Source organism: Epinephelus fuscoguttatus, linkage group LG16 (assembly GCF_011397635.1).
Source record: "Epinephelus fuscoguttatus linkage group LG16, E.fuscoguttatus.final_Chr_v1".
In the NCBI taxonomy this organism is placed as follows: domain Eukaryota; kingdom Metazoa; phylum Chordata; class Actinopteri; order Perciformes; family Serranidae; genus Epinephelus; species Epinephelus fuscoguttatus.
Window position 1 is genome coordinate 32,750,441 of NC_064767.1, and position 19,968 is coordinate 32,770,408.

The 19,968-nt window shown below is 41.8% G+C and overlaps 2 protein-coding genes across 2 annotated transcripts in view; both read left to right on the forward strand.

Annotated features, from left to right (window-relative positions):
- epcam (epithelial cell adhesion molecule) overlaps positions 1 to 19,968 on the forward strand; it is a 215,520-nt gene that overhangs the window by 140,318 nt on the left and 55,234 nt on the right. The window lies entirely within an intron of this gene.
- The window catches only part of thada (THADA armadillo repeat containing), a 123,038-nt gene that overhangs the window by 96,521 nt on the left and 6,549 nt on the right, over positions 1 to 19,968 (forward strand). The window contains exons 33-36 of the mRNA XM_049601325.1: positions 6,616 to 6,740; positions 10,619 to 10,691; positions 11,039 to 11,189; positions 11,399 to 11,521. Coding sequence (XP_049457282.1) covers positions 6,616 to 6,740; positions 10,619 to 10,691; positions 11,039 to 11,189; positions 11,399 to 11,521 — 472 coding nt within the window. The remainder of the gene's footprint in view (positions 1 to 6,615; positions 6,741 to 10,618; positions 10,692 to 11,038; positions 11,190 to 11,398; positions 11,522 to 19,968) is intronic.

A 19,968-nucleotide genomic window follows, 5' to 3' on the forward strand; every position in this document is an offset into this window, starting at 1 on the left:
CCGTTAAGTGGAGCCTCCCCTGCGCCAAGGACACGCCAACCCAACGGGCCAGTTGCCATAGCTCGTCCAGGACTCCACTGAAGCATTCTGGGAGAGGAGCAGGAGCAGCAGTAGGCCAAGGACACAGCATTAGTCTGCTGTTCTGCCCAGTAATGATGCTTCCAATGTCTGAAGAAGTTTGTCATCCTTAGTCCTTATTTATGACATATGAATCTCCTGCATTAGAGGACTCAAATAGAAAGATGATAGCCTGAATGGTCCTGAAAGTATAACTGGTCACACTCTGAAATGTAAAAACTTTTTAGGGTCTCTCACAGTCTGTCAGTACGTTTACGTGACACTTGAAAAAAATGAATTATTGCCTTAATCCGACTATAACTGGACAACTGAAGTTCATGTAAACGCGTTACTCCGACTAATATCGGAGTTCTCCAACTCCGATTAAGACACCCAGATAATGCGATTGGAATTCGATTTTCTCCGGCATGTATACGCCTTAATCGGAGTTAAACTAGACAATGCATGTGCACATGCTCCACACACCCCGCACTGGCGTATGATCCCGGAACAGACAAGACATGTTATTGTTGTAGCCCTCCAACAGCATACGGCGTTCTTGTCTGCCTCTCAAAATCACCATGACCACGAGGGATAACGTGCACCTTATCTGCACAATCAGTAACGCGTGCATAACGTACGAGATGAACAAAGCTGTACGATTATCCATCTTGCTGTTGTTCGAAAATGCCGGTCTGCCGCCTGACTCCAGTTGTTTATTATTAAGTGATGTAATAGGTCAGCCAGAAAGGGGGCCGCATTAACCCACTGAAACGACGCATATCGCCACCTAGTGTTGAGGAGGAGGACACGTTCCCATCAGTAACTCGATTTTCTCAGTTGCATATAAACTGGGACAAGGACAGAAGTCCGATCAGACGCTAAAATCGAATTTTGAGCATAGCTCGATTAAGCTGTGTATGTAAACATACTGTGTGTTCTTTACTGTAAATTGTGAAATTTCTGTTTCTACTGACTAGAGATGCCACAGAAACACTCCTTTTAATTCCTAAAAACAAAACAAACAACAAAAAACAACAACAACTATAAATTAAATCCGGAAATGATGCATGGGTTCCGACAAAATACTCACACTTGAGGTATCTGCTTGTGAATAAGTGTTTACTTGTGTAACATATTTCAGGTAACTGCGAACAGTGACCAAGTGCTTGTCAGGACCATAGGTGCTAACTGGGGTGCTGTGGATTAATGAGGACATCCTGTTATTTGCAAATACAAATACATGGAGATGCTTTGATGGTTTTGTTTTATTTCTCCCAAATAGTAAAGGTGGGCGATCTAAAAGCACATACATCAGGGTGCACAATTAACTGTTCCTGCGCCTGTTTAGCTTTCCATTCCCAGCAAAAATGCAGTTTACAATGACAGGGTGATGGCAGCAGACTTACCACTCCAAATTTTTAGGCCCTGTCCTCAATCTATTTTGACATCCGACCATTAAGACCACATTCTGAGGTGGTCTGGACCACATATGGCCACATTCTCTCAGCAGTGTGTACGCTAATGTGGGCCACACTGAAGGACCGCCGACTCAGCAGACATCCTATTTAACTCTCTGCCTGATAAACAAACTTTCTGTTGCTGCCATTACATCGGTTAGACGCAGCGCTGAAACACCGTCTCCCACACTGGACTGTCATAAAAACATCAAAATGACTCAATTCTGTCGTTAAAACCATTAATAACCATTAGGTAATGTTAGCTATGTGATGCTAACAGTTAGCCCTGTCACTGCACGGAGTTCACATTCCAGCAGCAGTGGTCTCTTAGCGACTGGCAGTGAAGTGTGCGTGTAGTACAACAGCCTTCTGTCGGTTAATTATAACAACACATTTGATCTCTGCAAACAGAAATAACGTGTTTATTTGCACTTACAGCGGAGAAGTAAGATCTGATCACACATGGTCGCTCAAGACACATTTGAAGACACAATGTAATACAGCGTGTAAACAGACCAACTAAGAGCTGTTCACATGTGATCGATCACCCAAGATGCATGTAAATACCAGGTATAAGCAGGCTCTAGTAATATTTGAAACAATGGCTTCCTGATATCAGACAGAGACAGAGCAACTTCTCATTTCTAGCTGACTGATTTTTTCTAACTGAAAGGATATCTGTAGCAACTACATGCTACATGTGGCAGGCAGCAAAAAGTCAGCATCCTCACTTCACTTCTTCACTTCACTTCACTTCAACTTTATTATGTCCCAATATGGGCAAATTGGGTTGCAGCAGGCACAGGCATTATAAACAAATTGCAGAAAGTACCTTTGCAAAAAGTACATTTGCATGAGAAACAAAACACACAGATAAATAAAATAAAAACCTAAGAGCATACGTCAGTCAGACAAGTATTTTTGCATGGGGGTGGGGATGGGGGACAGAGTTCATAAAGTGCGATTTAAAGTGCTATGTGTGATTTGCATACCAGTTAGAAAGAACCCGTGGATCAGGCTAGGTCTCTCCGAGATCTAACGAGATCAGGCGTGATCAGTATCTGTCAATCCATTTCACAGTCTTCCAGACCAGAATGGATAATCCATTTACCACACAGGTAATTAACTATGAGAGATTTAGACAATATCTGTCCTTTGTAAATAAAGTCTGCATCAAGTCAGTTCCACATTTTGTCAGTCAGAGCCAACACTCCCACCCCACAGAGTAAATATACAATAATACACATACAATACATACAATCATACACACGATCCAAATCTAATTTGTTTGATTAAATTCACAGACACGCCTTTGCAGTTACCTCCTACAGGAGTCGTTTAAGGCTCTGATGGAAACTGGGATGAAGGAGTTTTTATATCTGTTTTTTGTGGCAGTTGGAACTCGCAGCCGTTGGCCAGAAGGTAACAGGTTAAATCCTCGCCAGTTGATGATCCATGTAGAAGACATGGTAATACAGACACAGCAGGGTTCTTATATTGCAGTATAGAGCTAGTTAGTCCTAATAAAAAGGTAAAATCAATAATTGTTCATATTTTCAGTGTGTTTCACGTGTAATTTTACAAGAGAAAATGTTTTTAGGATGAGGACTAACTGGTGTGTTTGGATATTAATAACAATATTTGTGCTGAATCCATTATATCATCAACTTTTTCATGTTGTTGGTCTTAAAACCAGTATATAGGCACAGTACCACCATCAACTGGACTGCTGTTGCAAAGTCGACCATGATGAATCAGGAAAACTGTGGTATTAGGATGTGGGTTAAGTGACTGTTGTTGGTATTTATCAGATCTCGGACACACTTGTTTACTTCCTAATAGCACATGAACATTCACTTTAGTGTTCAGGACAGCAAGTGTGGCTGTCTGGGAGACTCGTGGCATCAAAGCTTAACAAATGAGAAGTGCGTGCAGACAAATATGCTGACTTGCAGCATGCAGTCTGTTTTTTATTTCTGGGTATTGAAAGTTTTGTTTTGCTGAATCTTTGTTTTTACTTAAAGCAGTGCAGATAGTCATCTTTTGGTTTGGTGAGTCAAATCTTATGCTGTCTGCCACGATTCCATTCACAAATGTGATGTCTAGGAGGAGGCTAGTAGAAAAGATTGGGTGATGATATTGTGAGAGCAACTGTCTTAGTTTATTGAGCCATGGCATGAGGAGCAGGTGATGTCATCAGGTCTCTATTATTTTTTTATTTCTTTACACACACGATAGGCAATTTGGGGTTTGGATACACTATGAATTTTTGACAAAATAAAAGTCATGTAGTGAAATTTAATCTGGCAGTATTTCTCTTTGGTCAAAATTTCTTTCATGGTTTGGCATTGGATCTGCTTTGACCCAAGATGCCAGTAAATACCAGTGAAAGGCAGCAACACCTCGGGGCTTTCGAGGCTAGAAAGACTGACAGAATAAGGGCTAGACAGCACGGCTGTGCAAGCTGGCTAACTTTTATAACTTTGTGTGTGTGTGTGTGTGTGTGTGTGTGTGTGTGTGTGTCTGTTCATGCAGGGTGGGCGTCACTGTTTATTTGCATGTTACAGCCATGGATGTTCATACGCGTCTACGCCTGAGTTGGCATGTTTTCCTGTGACTCTGTATATTTGAGTATGTGGGCAGTCGAGTGTGTTGCAAGACGGGAGCTCATTAAAGCAGGTCGTTAAAGTCAGAAGCAGCAGAGATGGTCAGAGCAGCTGCATTGGGGTAGCAGTTGAATACCTGGCAGACAGACTAGTGGATGAGAAGTGAGAAACACACAGAGGCAATAGCTGGGAATTAAACTGTAAGTTTTTCATTGATGCAATGAAGCAAGAGAAATGAAGCAGGCATATGAATAATGACACTGAGTTGGCATTAGGGGCCCAATGATTGATTCACTCTCACTGGAGTTGAGAAGAGCCAATGGACTTTGTGAAATATAGTCTAAAAAATACACTTAATACTCTAACCACCACCGGTGTAATAGGCTGCTGTGGTTATTGGACACTGCTTGTTGTTGCATTAGAACATTTCCAAATGACTTGTCTCCAACAGTATGAAAAATGGATGACATTAACGCTGTGTACAGTATGTACTATTGTCAGGATTTCTGATTATAAGCCAACTCTCCTGAGCCAGTGAATTTGTAAGATGCTTAAAGCTGCATGAATGGAAAGTGAAAGCATTGACATTATATCACATAAAGAGGTTACAGCAAATGCCTATTTATACATCAGCAGCCATGGAGCAAAATGAGCAATGGTTTTTATTTATGCTTCTGGCCCATCACAAATAAGTTCAATATTCACTCAACTTATGGGCCTGATCTGGTTTAACTATTATAAAATACCTGTCTTTTTAGCCGCTAAATGCTCCACTATACAGTAGGCCCAAAAAACCCACTGAACAGCTTGCTTTTGTCTTTAGTGGGAAAGGTTACAATCGCCATTCATTCCTGGGACAAATTACTCTGCAGTAGTCACGAGTATTTATCAGCTCCAGCTTTGATCAGCAGTAACAGAAACATTACTCCTGAGTGGACGTGCTAATATTTGCCCCTTTTCCAGCACAATCATCTGTAAATTTTGTGACTTTTTATCTTCTCAGCCACAAATTGCCATACTTCCCCATCTAAGCAGCACTCGAACATTGTTTTGTAATGAGTTGGCACCAAGTTTGAAAGAGAGACTGAATAAATAACAGATGTAAAAAAAAAAAAATTAAAAAAAGTAACCACCACAACATTTTCACTGGCCTCCATGCTGCTTTCTACTTTTTGCTAACCTGTTTCCCAGGGCGTTTGTGATGTTGAATGTGACACAAATGTAGAAAAAAAATCAGAAAGGCATACTCGTCTACTGCCAGTTAGTTTATCAGCGTTTTTTTTTTTTGCTGAAATAAGGTTGTTGAAATTGGAAATTGTAGGCCCAAGAACCAAAATGAAGACCTTAAAAAAGTTGGTTGATAATTCTTTGTTAGTTTGTAACTATTAACAGCCCCATTCATATTACACATAGACATTGGGTCCATTGTTTATTCAAAGAAATGATAAGTGTAACTTCTAACAGCAACTTCTAAATCCTGGCTTGTGTTACCTGTTGAATTATTTACATATATACATATATGTTTAAATTTCTTTAAATGGTAATTATTTTAAATCTGTTGTATGGCACTTTTTTCTTAAGCCTAATGATGATTCATTTTTGATCGACTGACCTATCAGATCAGTCAAAGTCGGTCAGAACGACAGACTAGCAGCGAGGAGGTCTTGTCTTTTTACTGCTCACATGCACAAATATACAGTCACACACACATACACACAGATGTTTACACACAGAGATTGCATGCGCCCGTTTGCCTTGCTCTCCACCCACACAGATCCTATAAAGCAGGCTTTATTTTAAAGCTCTAATAACAGGTTGGGGCCTTGAAAGAAATAATAATCATTGAGATATGCAGCAGGAATGTCAACATGTGTTCTCGGCTGGATGTGTGTTTTTAACGGGGTCTCACGCAGTGGAAAACTAGTCTTTTCCTCCTCTGACTCGGTCAGCTGCCTCCCCTTCTGGAGGAGTGACCGGGCAAAGAAAACAGCATGGGAAGGATGGAGAGGAGGGGGGGAGCAGCGAGGGGTAAAGGGAGCAGAAAATCAGGTTTTGGAGGTTAAGCTGAATGGATGCTCAGAGTGGACAAAAGACTAGGAACATATTACTGTTTGAGTAGATGAAAGCTTGCCTGCAATTGTGCACATCTTTGTGTGCATGCACGTGCTTGTGCATCCGTATTCGTGAATATATTTGTGTGCAGTGTGTGTGAAAGAGAGAGCGAGGCAGCTGTGTACCCGTGGTTTGGGTGTGCGTAGGGAGGATCTGACCGGTGTGGTAAAAATACCCACGGGGCAACTTGCCAGCCGCACTGCAGAGAGGACACCAAAGCTGTGTTGATGGATGGCCCTGAGCAACTTCCCTCACCAGTAGCTCTGTGTGTGTGTGTCTGTGTGTCTGTGTGTCTGTGTGTGTGTCTGTGACAACATTAATATCTCATCTCTTACTCCTCTGGCAATCCCTTTGTCTCTGCCTCTGTTTCCTCCTCTCAGGTCCTCACGGTGTTGTGTGTGTTGAGCTCCAGCAGTGAGCTCGATTGGAGGGATGGTGTAAACACTTTGTCTCAGGAGGAGGTCCTGCTGCACCTTCTCGCTCTGGCTCAGAATTCTACCCACAGGTCAGAGAAGACTCATATACATTGCATAAATAGTTCTTTACATCATCCTTAATGTGAAGCTCTGTTACCTCTGTTTGGGCCAAGTGATTACACAGTTATTTTAAGAGAAGGATCAAAAAAGTATGATACATAAAATGTCATATCCCACCCCCCAAAATCAGACAGATAATACTGAGGGATTTTGTATCTAACCACCTTAAAATTGGTTATCTTTATACAGCTATTAAACTACGAAAGTCACAGTCTGGGATAAGAGCATAAAACAGGGTCACAGTTCTACGAAACTGTTGAAAGTGTCATAACAATTAAAAGGACTTAAGGATTTCTACATAATTGTTTTTATAATTCCCACTGATCTATCCTTTTCACCTTTTTGGGTGGATTTTTATGCCTTTTATTAGATTTATTCACACTTGTATTATTTTTTTTTCGTATCTTCAACATAAATAAGGTGCCAGAGTGCAACAAATAGACCTTGTTTATCAAGTGCAATGAGAGGACCCACTGTAGGAAGTCCAGGCTAAGCCCCAAATGTTCTCAGGTTCCTAGAAACACCCCTGCGTACACTTGACATGCGCGGGGCTGTAACTGGATTTGCTTCTTAGCAAAGATGAGTGAGGACAACAAACATCGAGACAATTGAAAACAGGCAGTTATTATATTTACTGATAATTAGTAAATATGTTTGTTCATTAACTGGCCCCTGGCCTCCTGTTTTGCAGAAGTGGCCCCTGGGCAAAGCAAGTGGAGTATCTCTGGTCTGCAGCCATGCTAGCAGCTCTGTGAGGCTGTACTTTGTAACAGTGGTGCTTTGAAGTAAATACTTACATCAGTATGCTCATAAGAACAATGCAAATATGCTGATGTTTAGCAGGTTCAATGTTTACCATGTTCACCACTTAGTTTAGGGTGTTAGCATGCACATATTTGCTAATTAGCACTAAATACAAAGCACAGCTGAGGCTGATGGAAGCGTCATTGGTTGTGCAGATATTTGGTCATAAACCAAAGTACAGGACATATTTATTTTTGTACCTGATGCTAGATAAAAGCAATTCCCAAAGTTATTGTTATCATCCTCTGTGCTACATGGATATCTTTACAAACTTCATGGCAATCCATCCAAATGTTCTTGAGATATTTCACACTAAAAAACAAAATGGTGGTGCCAGAGGAAAAGTCCAGGGAACTGAACAGAAAGAGCACCACCAGAGCCACACCAATAAAATGGCTAAAAAATTATGAGACTGCACTGGAAATACTATGTTTCTGTTTTTAAGTTGTGTTTGTGTTCAGAAAACAGTTGGATTGTGTTTTCTGGATGTCACATTATATCTTTATATCTTTACATTGGCCCTGATCTCTGTGCTCCACAGCACACAACAGGCCAATGCTTAATTCATTTTGAGGGAAATACAGGAAATGGGAGGCAACTGAATGTCTCCAGAATGCTTGCTCCCTCCTGAAAACTCGCTGTCAAAACAAGTCCCTAAACAAGCTTTTAGCTGTGATGGATGGAAGAGACACGACTGTACTGCATGGCAAGATGCAACCACACACTCCTCCTCCATTTCCCTGTGTTTTTCTGGCTCCGTCCTCTTGTGAAAGAGCCCTCACGCTGCAGTGGAAGGCTGGCTGTCAAGCCTTCATTCAGAGCCAGAGTCCATGGAGGAGGGACACACAGGTTCACTGGCTGCACCTGGGCACACCTGGAATTTACTGACCCCTTTCTGCATGGGTGTTTGTGTGGTTGCTTTTATAATGTTGCTGTATTCAGGTAACCAAACTGTCTACCAGCAACAGAGACTGGTAATTTTGAAAAGTTAAAAAAACGTAGATGAAAGCTGATATTTGTGCTCTCACAGGCTGTCATTAGCCCATTATTCCTACATTAGATTATTCACACCTGTCAGACTCAAACCATTATTTTTGTGAGAGTTTATGAGAAACACGGCCCCCCTCTCACCACAAACTGACTTGGCACATAGTGTTCCAGTATTTGTGTGTGTGCGTACACTGTAAGCCCTTTGACATGCATTGACAGACACACACACCTTCTTTGACAAGCCACTGCTGTACTTTTCTCACCCCGACAAGAGAATACAGGCCTGAATAAGGATTGGATTACAAAGGCTTTTAGCCCTGTAAAGCCTTTTCCTGGCCACAATCTCTGGACCCGGGGATCCACTTTCCCTTTGGAGCAGCCCCAGGGTTATGATTAGAGCCGGGGAGGGATGAGATTGGGTTGCTGGCTGCCCTTGTCTGCCGTGTGATTGAATGGCACTCGGGCTATTGTGATCCATAATGTAGTGGTGAGTACCAGCACACTTCTTTTGTGGATTGTAAGTCAATACAGTTGAGTGATGTGTGTGTAGTCGATGGTGCAGGGGTGTTAGGTGCACGTAACGGCTTCCACAGAATGACCTGAGGAGTGCATTAGCATTTTCAGATCCTTTCACTGCGCTATGTAAAATTAAAGGGCTGGTTCACCCAAAATGATAGAAAAAACATTACTCACCTTCTGTGCTTCTAAGCAGTGGTGCTCCCTGATATTTTTAATAGAGGTGGTCAGATGGGGCCACTGAGAATCTTGGAGTGGCACACAAAAAACTAAAACTTATGAATTTCAGGAATTAGATAAAGCAGTTGAAGCATATAGGCTAGTTGAAAACTATGTCACTGAGAGTTAAGGTGTCGTATACTGATATTCTTTAGTTTCTTATTTTATAGTTAATGTTACTAGCAATGCCCACTGAAAGTCTGAGATTTGGATCATTAATCGGAGACCCATTAGTTTCTTGATGCTTGAGATTCCTTCAAGTCAAGCTGTCTTTTTTTGTTTGTTTGTTTGTTTGTTAATTTGCCATTCAGTGTGCAGTGTACTTCTGGGAATGTTTCAGTCCCCAGATTTAGCTACAGAGTAGGCGCTCCCCGCTTTCACATTGCTGCTTTGTACAGGCAGCTGCAGACACAAAGGCAGCTGCCTAGAGGAGGAGAGGCTTTGCCTGGTCATGTTCCAAGTTAACGTTATCTTCTGCCTTCTGCATAGGAGTGTTAACGTTTACAGCCCACACCAACTTATTACAACACAGTCTCTGGCTTTTGTGTGATATCTAGGGTCACATTTCTGATCCGTCGTTAGCGTAGTTAGCTCGTTTACTTTATTACACGGATGTCACTGTCACCCTGAATGTCTGCCGAACACCATTTGAATTCTATATGGAAAAAAGGAATGCATAGATCAATATTCGTATTGAACAGCCAAGTCTAGTTCGACTGACTTAATTCTCAGTTGGGTGCAGCTCTAAATGTTACAAATGACCTGATGTCCAGAGACTAATACTGTTACTGTTAACATTTTGAGTTGCACAGCAATCCCTTTCCAATGTGGTATGTATCTGTATATACAAATAATAATTAGGCGATTCATTGTTCTTCAGATAGGCTGGTTTTTCTTAAAAAGGCACGTTAATTGTAAGGAACAAAACATTTACCGGGAACTAGCCTTCTCGAGTTTACCATGCAGAGGACTCTAATTATTTTCGAATTTTTTTAGAAGAGGGGGAGTGATTGTATCAGGGCAACGGTGACCTCCCCAGCACCACTGTCTGAGGACCCCAAATGAGAGTGAAGGGGATCCACTAAGATAAACATGAAAGTCAGTTAAACTCTTAAATTACTAATTTGCCTCCACGAATGGCTGTACATTTGTTAGACCCTTGTTATGGGTTGAAACATTAATCATGAAAAAAAGGAGAGGTCTTAGAAAGAGCAACAGAGGAGAGGCCTGACTTCCAGTACAGACATTAAAAATAAACTAACACAGTTATTCTTAGACATTTGGAAGCTGGTATCAGGTGTTTGATTTTGTGTTTCAGTGTGGAGCTCCACTGTGCTGCCCTGACTCTGGTCTCTCAATTGGTGGTTCAGCTGGTGAACTCTAACCCTCAGGTAAAGACTGACTATATGATCTCATAATATGTCACCTGGCAGTGAGAAATGTGTTGGCAGCCTTTGGTTAAAATTACAATTCACTAATGTAGAGGAAGAAGATATTGGCTTTTACCACCACCCATCAGTCCAATGCTGTTTCGTTTTAACTTTTTCTGATAGCTTAGTATACTGCTTAGTGCCCTCACTGTGGGGCAAGTTGTCACCTTTTCAAAACCAGTCACCTAATGGAGATACTGGACACTCATCCAGATCATTCTATGCAACCAAAGTAACATTGCCGACTAACTGATTTGCTCTTTAAACTTATACATGTTTGTACTTTTCTGATCAATCCATACATTTAGGGAGCGAATGCAGTGACTTGTTTGGCTCAGTGGGGGGCGCTGGTGTGCTCATGCTGCAGCGAGGAGCAGCCAGTGGAAGTGAAGCTGATGGCTGCCAAGGTGTTGGTCAACTGCACAGGAACTGTACTGACCAGCCCCCATCTACCATTGGGTAAGTCTCAATTATGGAGGAAATGAGGAGATGTTTACATCTCAGGCAGCCAAGATAAATGCTTTGATTCGAACAGAAATGTGTTGCAGGGAATAAAGCAAAAATCTTTCAGAAATCTTGGATCCTGGATGTCAGATACCTCAAGTTAGAATCTGTGTGTGTGTGTGTGTGTGTGTGTGTGTGTGTGTGTGTGTGTGTGTGTTTGTCAGGTCTGTCCACAACAGTTTCTCTGTGGAGGAGTCTGTTTACGCTGCTGCAGGATGAAGACCAGGACGTCCGAGATTCAGCCTCTGACTTCATCTCCAATGTACCAGCGCCTCTGCTCAGTACAGGTACACACTCAAACACACACACTCACAATTATAACACACTAACTAATATGCCATACCTGCTCAGCACACAAACACAACCAGGGTTACACACACGATATACACGTTTGCTTACTTGAGATATATGTGCTCACTCGCTTGGACACAAACATACCAAAGCAGCATAAGACAACAGTGACAATTACTGAAATATACACACACACTTACATGTAAAAACACAGAGACACACACACACATAAAAACACCGCAAACACATGTTGTTTAAAAGAGTTGATGACATCATTTCGTGCTAAGGGTTGGGGAGTATTCCTGGAATGAAGGGCGCTAATTCTAGTTGGGACGCAAAGTGAAAAGTGTGTGTTGGTGTGTGTGTGCATGTGGTTATGCGTCATTGTTTGGTGAATGTCTGAGGTCTGCTTTCTTGCAATTGTAAGATGACAGGCAAACCGATTCGCTCACAAATACCTCACGTATACACACACTAATGACAGTCTTACCCCCATAGTAATTCTCTCTCACACACACTCACACGATCAGAGGACTGACAGCTGCCAGCTCTCAAGTGCCCCTCACAAACAGTCATAGTGCGACTTCCTCTCCCCACAACACTCAACTTCCTGTATTTTCGCAGCTTTTCCTCCAGGAGCCACCCTTATTGTGTCTGTCGCCACTGATAGTATCTCATAACATAACACGAGACGGCAAAACATCTCAGCAGAAGTCTCCGCAGCCCCTCATGACAACGCTGTTCATGGATGGGAGGGCAGAGTCCTGTAGTCCAGTAGTTATTTTAGCTAAAAGCTGAAATGCACTTTTCTTTTTTGGTGGCCACATTTATTATTTTACGTGTTACTTTTCCTTAAAGGCAGAGCGTGATTCATGACTTGAAGGTCCAGGAAACCAATTAAGATTCCTGAAAGTGTGTTGATACCAGGATTTTACTGTGTGTGTGTTCTATTATGTGTTTATGTACATAAGGCCAGACAGGGTCAGATAAGCTGTCAGCTAAAAATCAGATAGGAGCTCAACAGCATGACTAAGACGGAGAGGTTTTCTCTACAACAGGAAAGAAACACAATAGGCATAATTGCAGAGTGGGTGTCCTTATGTGTGGCGAACAGAGTGGGGGGATCCTCCTTTGTCCATCTATATCCATTGCTCATTTGGAGATTACAGTTTCGTCTGTGTGTGTGTGGGGATTACTTACCGTAAACTGGCACACATTTCCTCCTGGACGCACTGTGTCTTCACTGCGGGAGAATGAATGTGAGCATGTGACTTCACTCTCCAGCCAGGCCTGCTCAAAACCTACTTTCGTGGAAATTCATGAAAACTGCCCTGAATTCCTGCTCTATTTTAACATATGTCGTACGCACAGCAGGAATGTAGCGAGATGAAATGGGACGGTAAATTGGTAATGTTGTATCAAATGAATGAGTGACTCGGGCCAAAAAAGTTGAATTCCTCATGTAAATGAAAAACAACAGAAAAACCCAAAAGAAATCACATCCCACTGACTATAAAAAAACAAAAGCCTTCAATTGGAAAAATATGTCATCTTTCTACTTTGAGTGCTTAAACTTAAGTGATGTTTCTAAAATTAAATACACGACACGGAGCTGGGAGGACATTTTGGTACTTGGAGAGCTATGGCATTTAATGAAGTCATAGTTGTATGAGCACTCGTACTGCTGTCTCTAGGAGAACATTTCTAAGTGTTTCGCTCTGTGTCACTGCGCTAATGAGTTATGTTAGAGTAAACGGTAAAGATATTTGAATGGTTTTTTTTACTGTTGTTAGCCCCAAAATAAATTCTGCTACAAGCCATACTTAGGAAAGTGTTTTCAACAGCTCGGTAGCGTGCGTTTGAAGTGGTAGAGTTCTGGTCGACCATGGCAGAGACGTGGGGTTCCGGTAGTGATCCCTTTTGCTTGGTGACCTGCATAATATCTCAGGTCAGCACATTAACGCTCTGCTCTCTGAGGGCCAAGGAAATAGAATTCGAATAGCCTGGCACGCTTTTCCACACCATAGCTATAGCTATATAGTTCAACACTGTGCCAATGGAAAAACAACGTTACTGCGTGTTTGTGTGTATACAGGTCACTGTGAGTGTGAGTGTGTGTGTGTTTGTTTGTGTGTATCTTTCCCGTCCCTGCAGGCCAGTCAGCCACATAGTCTGCCTAGTGTGTTTGTGTGTGTGTGTGTTTTATGACCTGCCATTGCAGAGTCAAGTATCTGAGGTGTTAGCTGTGTCAGATGGAGGCGACGACTCCTGGCCCTTTGATATGGAGGACAGGCAGAGATGTGAGAATAGGGATGGGTCCTGCAACACACACACACACACACACACACACACACACACACACACACACACACACACAAAATGCCAAAATGCAGAACACTTACCCCCCTTTGGGAAGGAAAGACATTTAAGTGTAGTTTGAATGTTTAAACTTGCTGTTTTGCTGCTCTTGCTGGACAGTATAAACTGCAAGTAAACTACATGTGAAGCTAAATTACAAATTCAGCAAAGCAGACGATTAAATTAAGAAATCGAAAGACTGGAAGTCATGTCTTTTAGCTTTCTTTCTGAAACTTAGATGAGACTATCAATACCATTCTCATGTCTAAAGCCAGAAGGCAATGATCTTAGCTTAGCATAAAGACAGGATACAGATAGAAACGGCTCGCCTGGCTTTGTCCAATATATTAATCTTCTCATCTGTCTCCTTCAAGTTCTGAATGTTCTTTCACCGTTAAGGAAGAAAAGGTGTGAATGCTTTGCAACATTTTAGATTCATGTAAAATAGTTCAGTTTTCCTCTAACAAATTCATCCTTCGGTTTTTAAACCAGGTTAAATCAAAGTAAATTGGTTTAGTGCGTGTGTGGCAGAAAAATTTGTGCAAATTTACATTAGGTTGGTTGAAGTTCTTCTGTGAACCACAGTGGAGCCATTGTCCTGGACAGGAAGAGCAAATCTAATTTAGCCCCATCCCACCCTCCAAAACCCCCCACCAGCATCACCACCAGCATCACCACCACCACCACCACCACCACTCAAATACCTCCAGGGTAACTGGGTCTGAAATCAAACTCCGCTCACCCTTGTTGGACCTCCAGCACTGTGACAGACTCGGGGCAGGTACAGAGGGATCACTTTATATATAGAGCACAGAGGGATTTGGATTGGACAGCAGTGTGTGAGAGGGCAGTGATTAGAATTCTGATTGGGAAGACAAAAGGGAAAGGAAAATGGAGCTACACAGTAATCCTCCACTTTTTTTCCCAAATTATTTCAGACTTTTATCATACAAAACATGAAGTTGTGACAAATAGACATGACAAGACAAAAGAACAACAAAAAAACACAGCTAAGTACAGCTTGACTTAAAGTTAAAACAACATTCTGTATATATGATATATACTAATCACCTCAAGTCAGGGATGCTGTTTGTAGGCAGATTTTACTACCTACAGACGGAGCCAAGCTAGCTCACCTTTTTCCTTTGTGCCATGCTAAGCTAACTTCATGTTTCCTGAACTGATCATAGACTGAATAAAATAATGAACATAGCCACTTTGACTTCATCCACTGGTTTGTGGACTCCATTTTTGAAGCCATGAGTTTGGCATTCAGATTGTGGCCATGTTGGATTTTTGTAGCCAGAAGTGACCATATATGGACGTGAGGGTAGAGAGAACCCCAACGCTAGCTTCTAGCTAGGTTAGCATGGTGCCTTTACAGTCAGTCGGTTAATTGTGATAATACTAATACGGATGCTGATCTTCATGAGCCATTAAAACAATGTACCAGAAAAAGAGAATATCCAGCTCCTTAGACGGTCCTTTAGTATAATCGAACACTGAACAAAAATTTTTTGGTGACCAAAATGTTACAATTAATTTTCATGACCTGAAAACGCTGATACTGACAGCTACACCTACACCTACGCTCTGTCAATCTGGGATTACACCATGGTTCCGTTACCAAACCAACACTGTCACTGCGGGAACAACTTGTCAACGGACGGCATCCATCTGTCAGTCACAGTGGCCACGCCCTTAATTATATAACTGTAAGCCTACTGTAAGCCTAACATTTTAACGGATGAGTTATATATAAATTAACCCCCATACAGTTGTGAACAGTAAAATCAGCTATCAACACCAAAACCTGTTTTTGTATGCGCTGTAAACATGTTTGTGTCTGCTGTAAAGGTGGGCATTTTAACACGGGGTCTTTGACGACTGACTCGCTTTTAGAGCCAGCCTCAAGTGGCCATTGGAGGAACTGCAGCCTTTGGCACCAAGACATCGCTTCATTTTTTAGCCAGGAAGGTTGCCGCTTGGTATTTACGAGTGAGTGGTATCAATCTTGTCCTCTAACTCTCTGCCAGAAAGTAAAAACACTTACTTTCTTCAACAAAACTATTCCTGTACATGATGCAAACTCTCCATCAATATATGAATCTTTAATTGTTTTCAGTCCCCTGCCTTTCCTCCTTCCTTTTTTTGCATTCTGAAGTGGTGTTTAGCTCTGTAAAAATTACAGTAGTGACCTCATACACTGTGCTGACATGCCCATGATTTCCAGGCCATTCTCAGTGAACTATTATCACCCAACTTGCCCGGAGTGACCTACTTTGTTTACTGTAAAGCCAACAAATGCCTGGTCAGAATATGCCATTCATGTGTCCTTCCCCCCTGTTCATTCATTTACAGTGGATGACGCACATGAATGGAAGTGAAAGACCTGACAGGGCTGAAGGACACTCATTAAACAAACCTCGTCCTATTTTAGCACACTACTCGCTCAACCATCAAACCTGGTGTCGTGTTGGTTTATCATAGACGAATTGCTTACTTCAGCAAAGTGTCATGTGCCACTAAGTTGAGAAGAACCAATAAAATACAGAAGGAAATTGGAGGCACTTTTTGCTACTAGAGAATTACTCAACTTTTGATTTGCAGCTTAACATTTACGTTTGGAATAAATAAGCTGTTATTTCACCATCTGGTGAAATCACTCAAACACAAATGTTGCTTTTGCAGATTTCGCCATCTTCGACTGAAAAGGCAACATGTGGAATGAGATTTTAATTATTTGGTTGTGTAAAATAAAGTCACATGTCCGCAGTAATGACTGGTGTCTGCAGGCTGTGTTAAAGTGTGTGTATGTTGTATTCAGTGCAGCCTACAGCTGTGGGTTGTAACACTTGATTGTGATGTGTTTTAAAGGTAAAATAGGAGTGCAGAGTATCTTGGTGTTGCTATTTCACAATCGGCCTCATTATGCATCCTTTGTGATTGTGAAACAGTTAAAATCAGACCTAGATCTCATAGTAGCTGTAGGTTGCTCAATGTTTACTTTCTCCCTTGTGCAGCTGATTTCATCAGGATAGTTCACACAACTATGCATCTTGTTGCATAAATGTGCTGGTTCTTTTAACATGTTGCTGTCATGTCTAAATAAGTCTTTGCATTATTTTAATGTAAAAGTCACGATGCAGTCTTACTGAGACCAAAACTAGTAACATTTCTGTATCTGAAGTCTGAACAGAATCAAAAGCATACTGCAGCACCGGGCCAATCTGCACATACAGAAATTATATGTACTGTATGTCTTAATCGTCTTTGTAAGACCAATTTATCTCTCAGTCATCACCTCTGTTTGTACAAAGAGATTAAGGGTAGTTGAGTAAACCACAAAACTGTGCGAGCAAGCCAATCAGGTGACGCTGTATGTTAAACATTTTTCAGTGCAAGTGCTCAGCATGAGTACTACAAGCAGTTGTATCATTTCTTTTGTGGATCTGGAGAAGCTTTCCAAATGTAAAAAAATGTAACCCTGATTATGTCATTGAGGATTTCATCTTGAAAAATGATATTGTGTTACATTATGGGAATGGTAGGATCCAGATTTTTTTGTTGCTTGACCTGTACTAGGGGCTAAAAAATCAGGATATCTTGTTCTTTGGCGCTTCAATTGTCCCCCCCTTTTTTTTAATACCCTTTTACATGTTTTATGCAGTAAGATTCTGCATTGTTTTTATAATCTTATGTCACATAAATTCACTCAAGCCCCTTTCCCATCAGACATAAAACCCACTAGAACTCCTTACTATCTCTCTTTTGTATGTAATGGGAAAGGTTACAATCTGAAATCCCTTCTGGGATAAATGACTGCAGTAGCCACAGGTGTTAATCGGCACCGGCTCCAATCAGCAGTGATGGAAATATGACACCCAGGTGGACAAGCTAATGATGCTCCACCACTAATTTAATCTGTGTCCATCCAAGCAGTGCTTGAAATTGTTCCAAATGAGTCTGCACCGAGTTTGAAAGACAGACTGAATATGTAACAGATATAAAAAGAAGTAACCACAGTAACATTATCACTGGCCTCCATGCTGCTTTCTGCTGTTTACTAACCCTGTTTTCCTGTGTGTTTGTAACATTCTTTACACATTAGTAAAAGCACATAAAGGCATACTTGTCTACTACAGAGCCGTGGACGTGGCTTGTGTCTCCTGACAATGGGAAAGGAGTGTAACGCCTATTTTTGGTGGGTTTTCCCATATTTAAAAAAACAACAACAACACATGTAGAGGCTAATTTTGGTGTTAAAAGGGTATCAGTTGCTATGAGTTGTGTTGCAACAAACACAAGCAATTTGAAGAGCATTTACAGGCAAACAACCAACTTTTAGCAATAAAGTCTCAGCGCCTGCAGAACATAACAATTCCCTGTAGGTCCTCTTTGATTTGTGTCTCATAGGAAATGAAACAACCACAGGTAACGATGGTGTTTCCATGACAGAGACAGCCTCCGTTGGCTCCCTGTCAAGGCGCCCATTGACTTGTATTTGATCCTTTGACTGGACTAACCACTGACTGGGCTTCAGCTGTTATAGTGAGCTCGGACTACTAGCATATTCTCAGACCATTATTTTTATGGAAATGCTCACCATTCACATAGTTTTGTACTATTTTCATGGTAATGTTTCCTGTTGATGTTGTTGTTGTTGTTGTTGTTGATGTTGATAAGGCTCTTGGTCTCCACACTGTTTCTCGTCAGCAACCAGAGGAAGTCGGGGCTGTAAAGTTTGTGTTTTTATTTCACACCTCTCTGTTTCACACCTATGCTTCCTGGTGTCTCGGCTCCACTGCAGCGTCTGTAGCACACACTGTATGTGCCATGTGAGAGGAGGAGAGAGTGTTTCCTTAATCTTCGGTGAAGGTTAATGTTGTGGGTGTTTTGCTATTGTTGCTGCTGTGGAAATTTTGTCTTTGTCAGCTGTCGGTTTTTGCACCTTAAAGTTTTGTTTTCACACAAGCGTTATGCACTTCTAAGCTTAATAAAATGGATTTTCAGAAGTCCCAACTCCCAATATGATTTGCATGGAACAAAGCCCTGACTGTGGGGCAGAGCAGGTGTAGCTGAGGGACCTGTATGGTGGTCTGTTGGCAGGTTAAAGCCTCCAGAAGAATGGGTGTAGTTGAGGCAGTTAGTTGAGGTTGGGTCTTCTAACCCAGATCCCTCTGATGTGGGTGGCTGAGCAAAGGAATGAACCCCCAATACAGTGAACATGATGACGCCAGTGAGTGGAGGAGTGTGGGGCGGGAAGTGTTTTCTCTCATTTCACTGTCCTGACAGCCCGCCGAAACCCCCACCCCCACCACCCACCTCTTAGCCTCCCCCTCCTCAATGGGACATCTGACACCCCCCAGCTGCAGAGGCTCAATGAGGATTTACTGAACAGCGAAGGTCTCTTCACTCTCTTAATTTAATTCAGTGACTTTAATGACACGAATGTTGATCAGACACAATGAGGCTGCTACAGTGTGCAAGACCTTGAAGTTCAAAAACCAGCTGAGGTATTTGTAATTATTTATTGCACTATTATTGATAGTGTAGAATCAGTTCCACAGTTAAGCACATTCAGTCTAATGAGTCATTTTTACTGCATGGTTTGGTTCAACTCGGCTCATTTTTGGTATCAGGCTTTTCTCTATTTCATTTTCCACTGCGAATAGTAAGCACTCAGTGTCTGCGGGATTCTGAGGTGATTGCCATAGCAATGCCACAAGAAACTGCTGTGACATCATCTTCAGCATGACACTCGCTGGATCTTTTCATCAGCAACCAAGAGACCCGTCTCCACGTCAACAAATGCACAGCATACTTAAGTGTACGGCATAGTTTTGCGGGCAACAATTTCTTGAAATCTGGGTCGATTAAGTAAAATAAATGTAGTCACCATTGACGGTAGCTTGGCTATTTAAAAATGGCGGGTTTGTGCAGGCGATCCCTTGTTAGGCAAGTAATGATTTTTGTGATGGTTGACCAGACCAATCAGTTGTCTGCAGTGTTTTGACCTCACCTTCTAGTACTGGCTCAGCTGGCTTGGATCCTCAACCGAGGTGGTATGGAAAAAAATTACAAG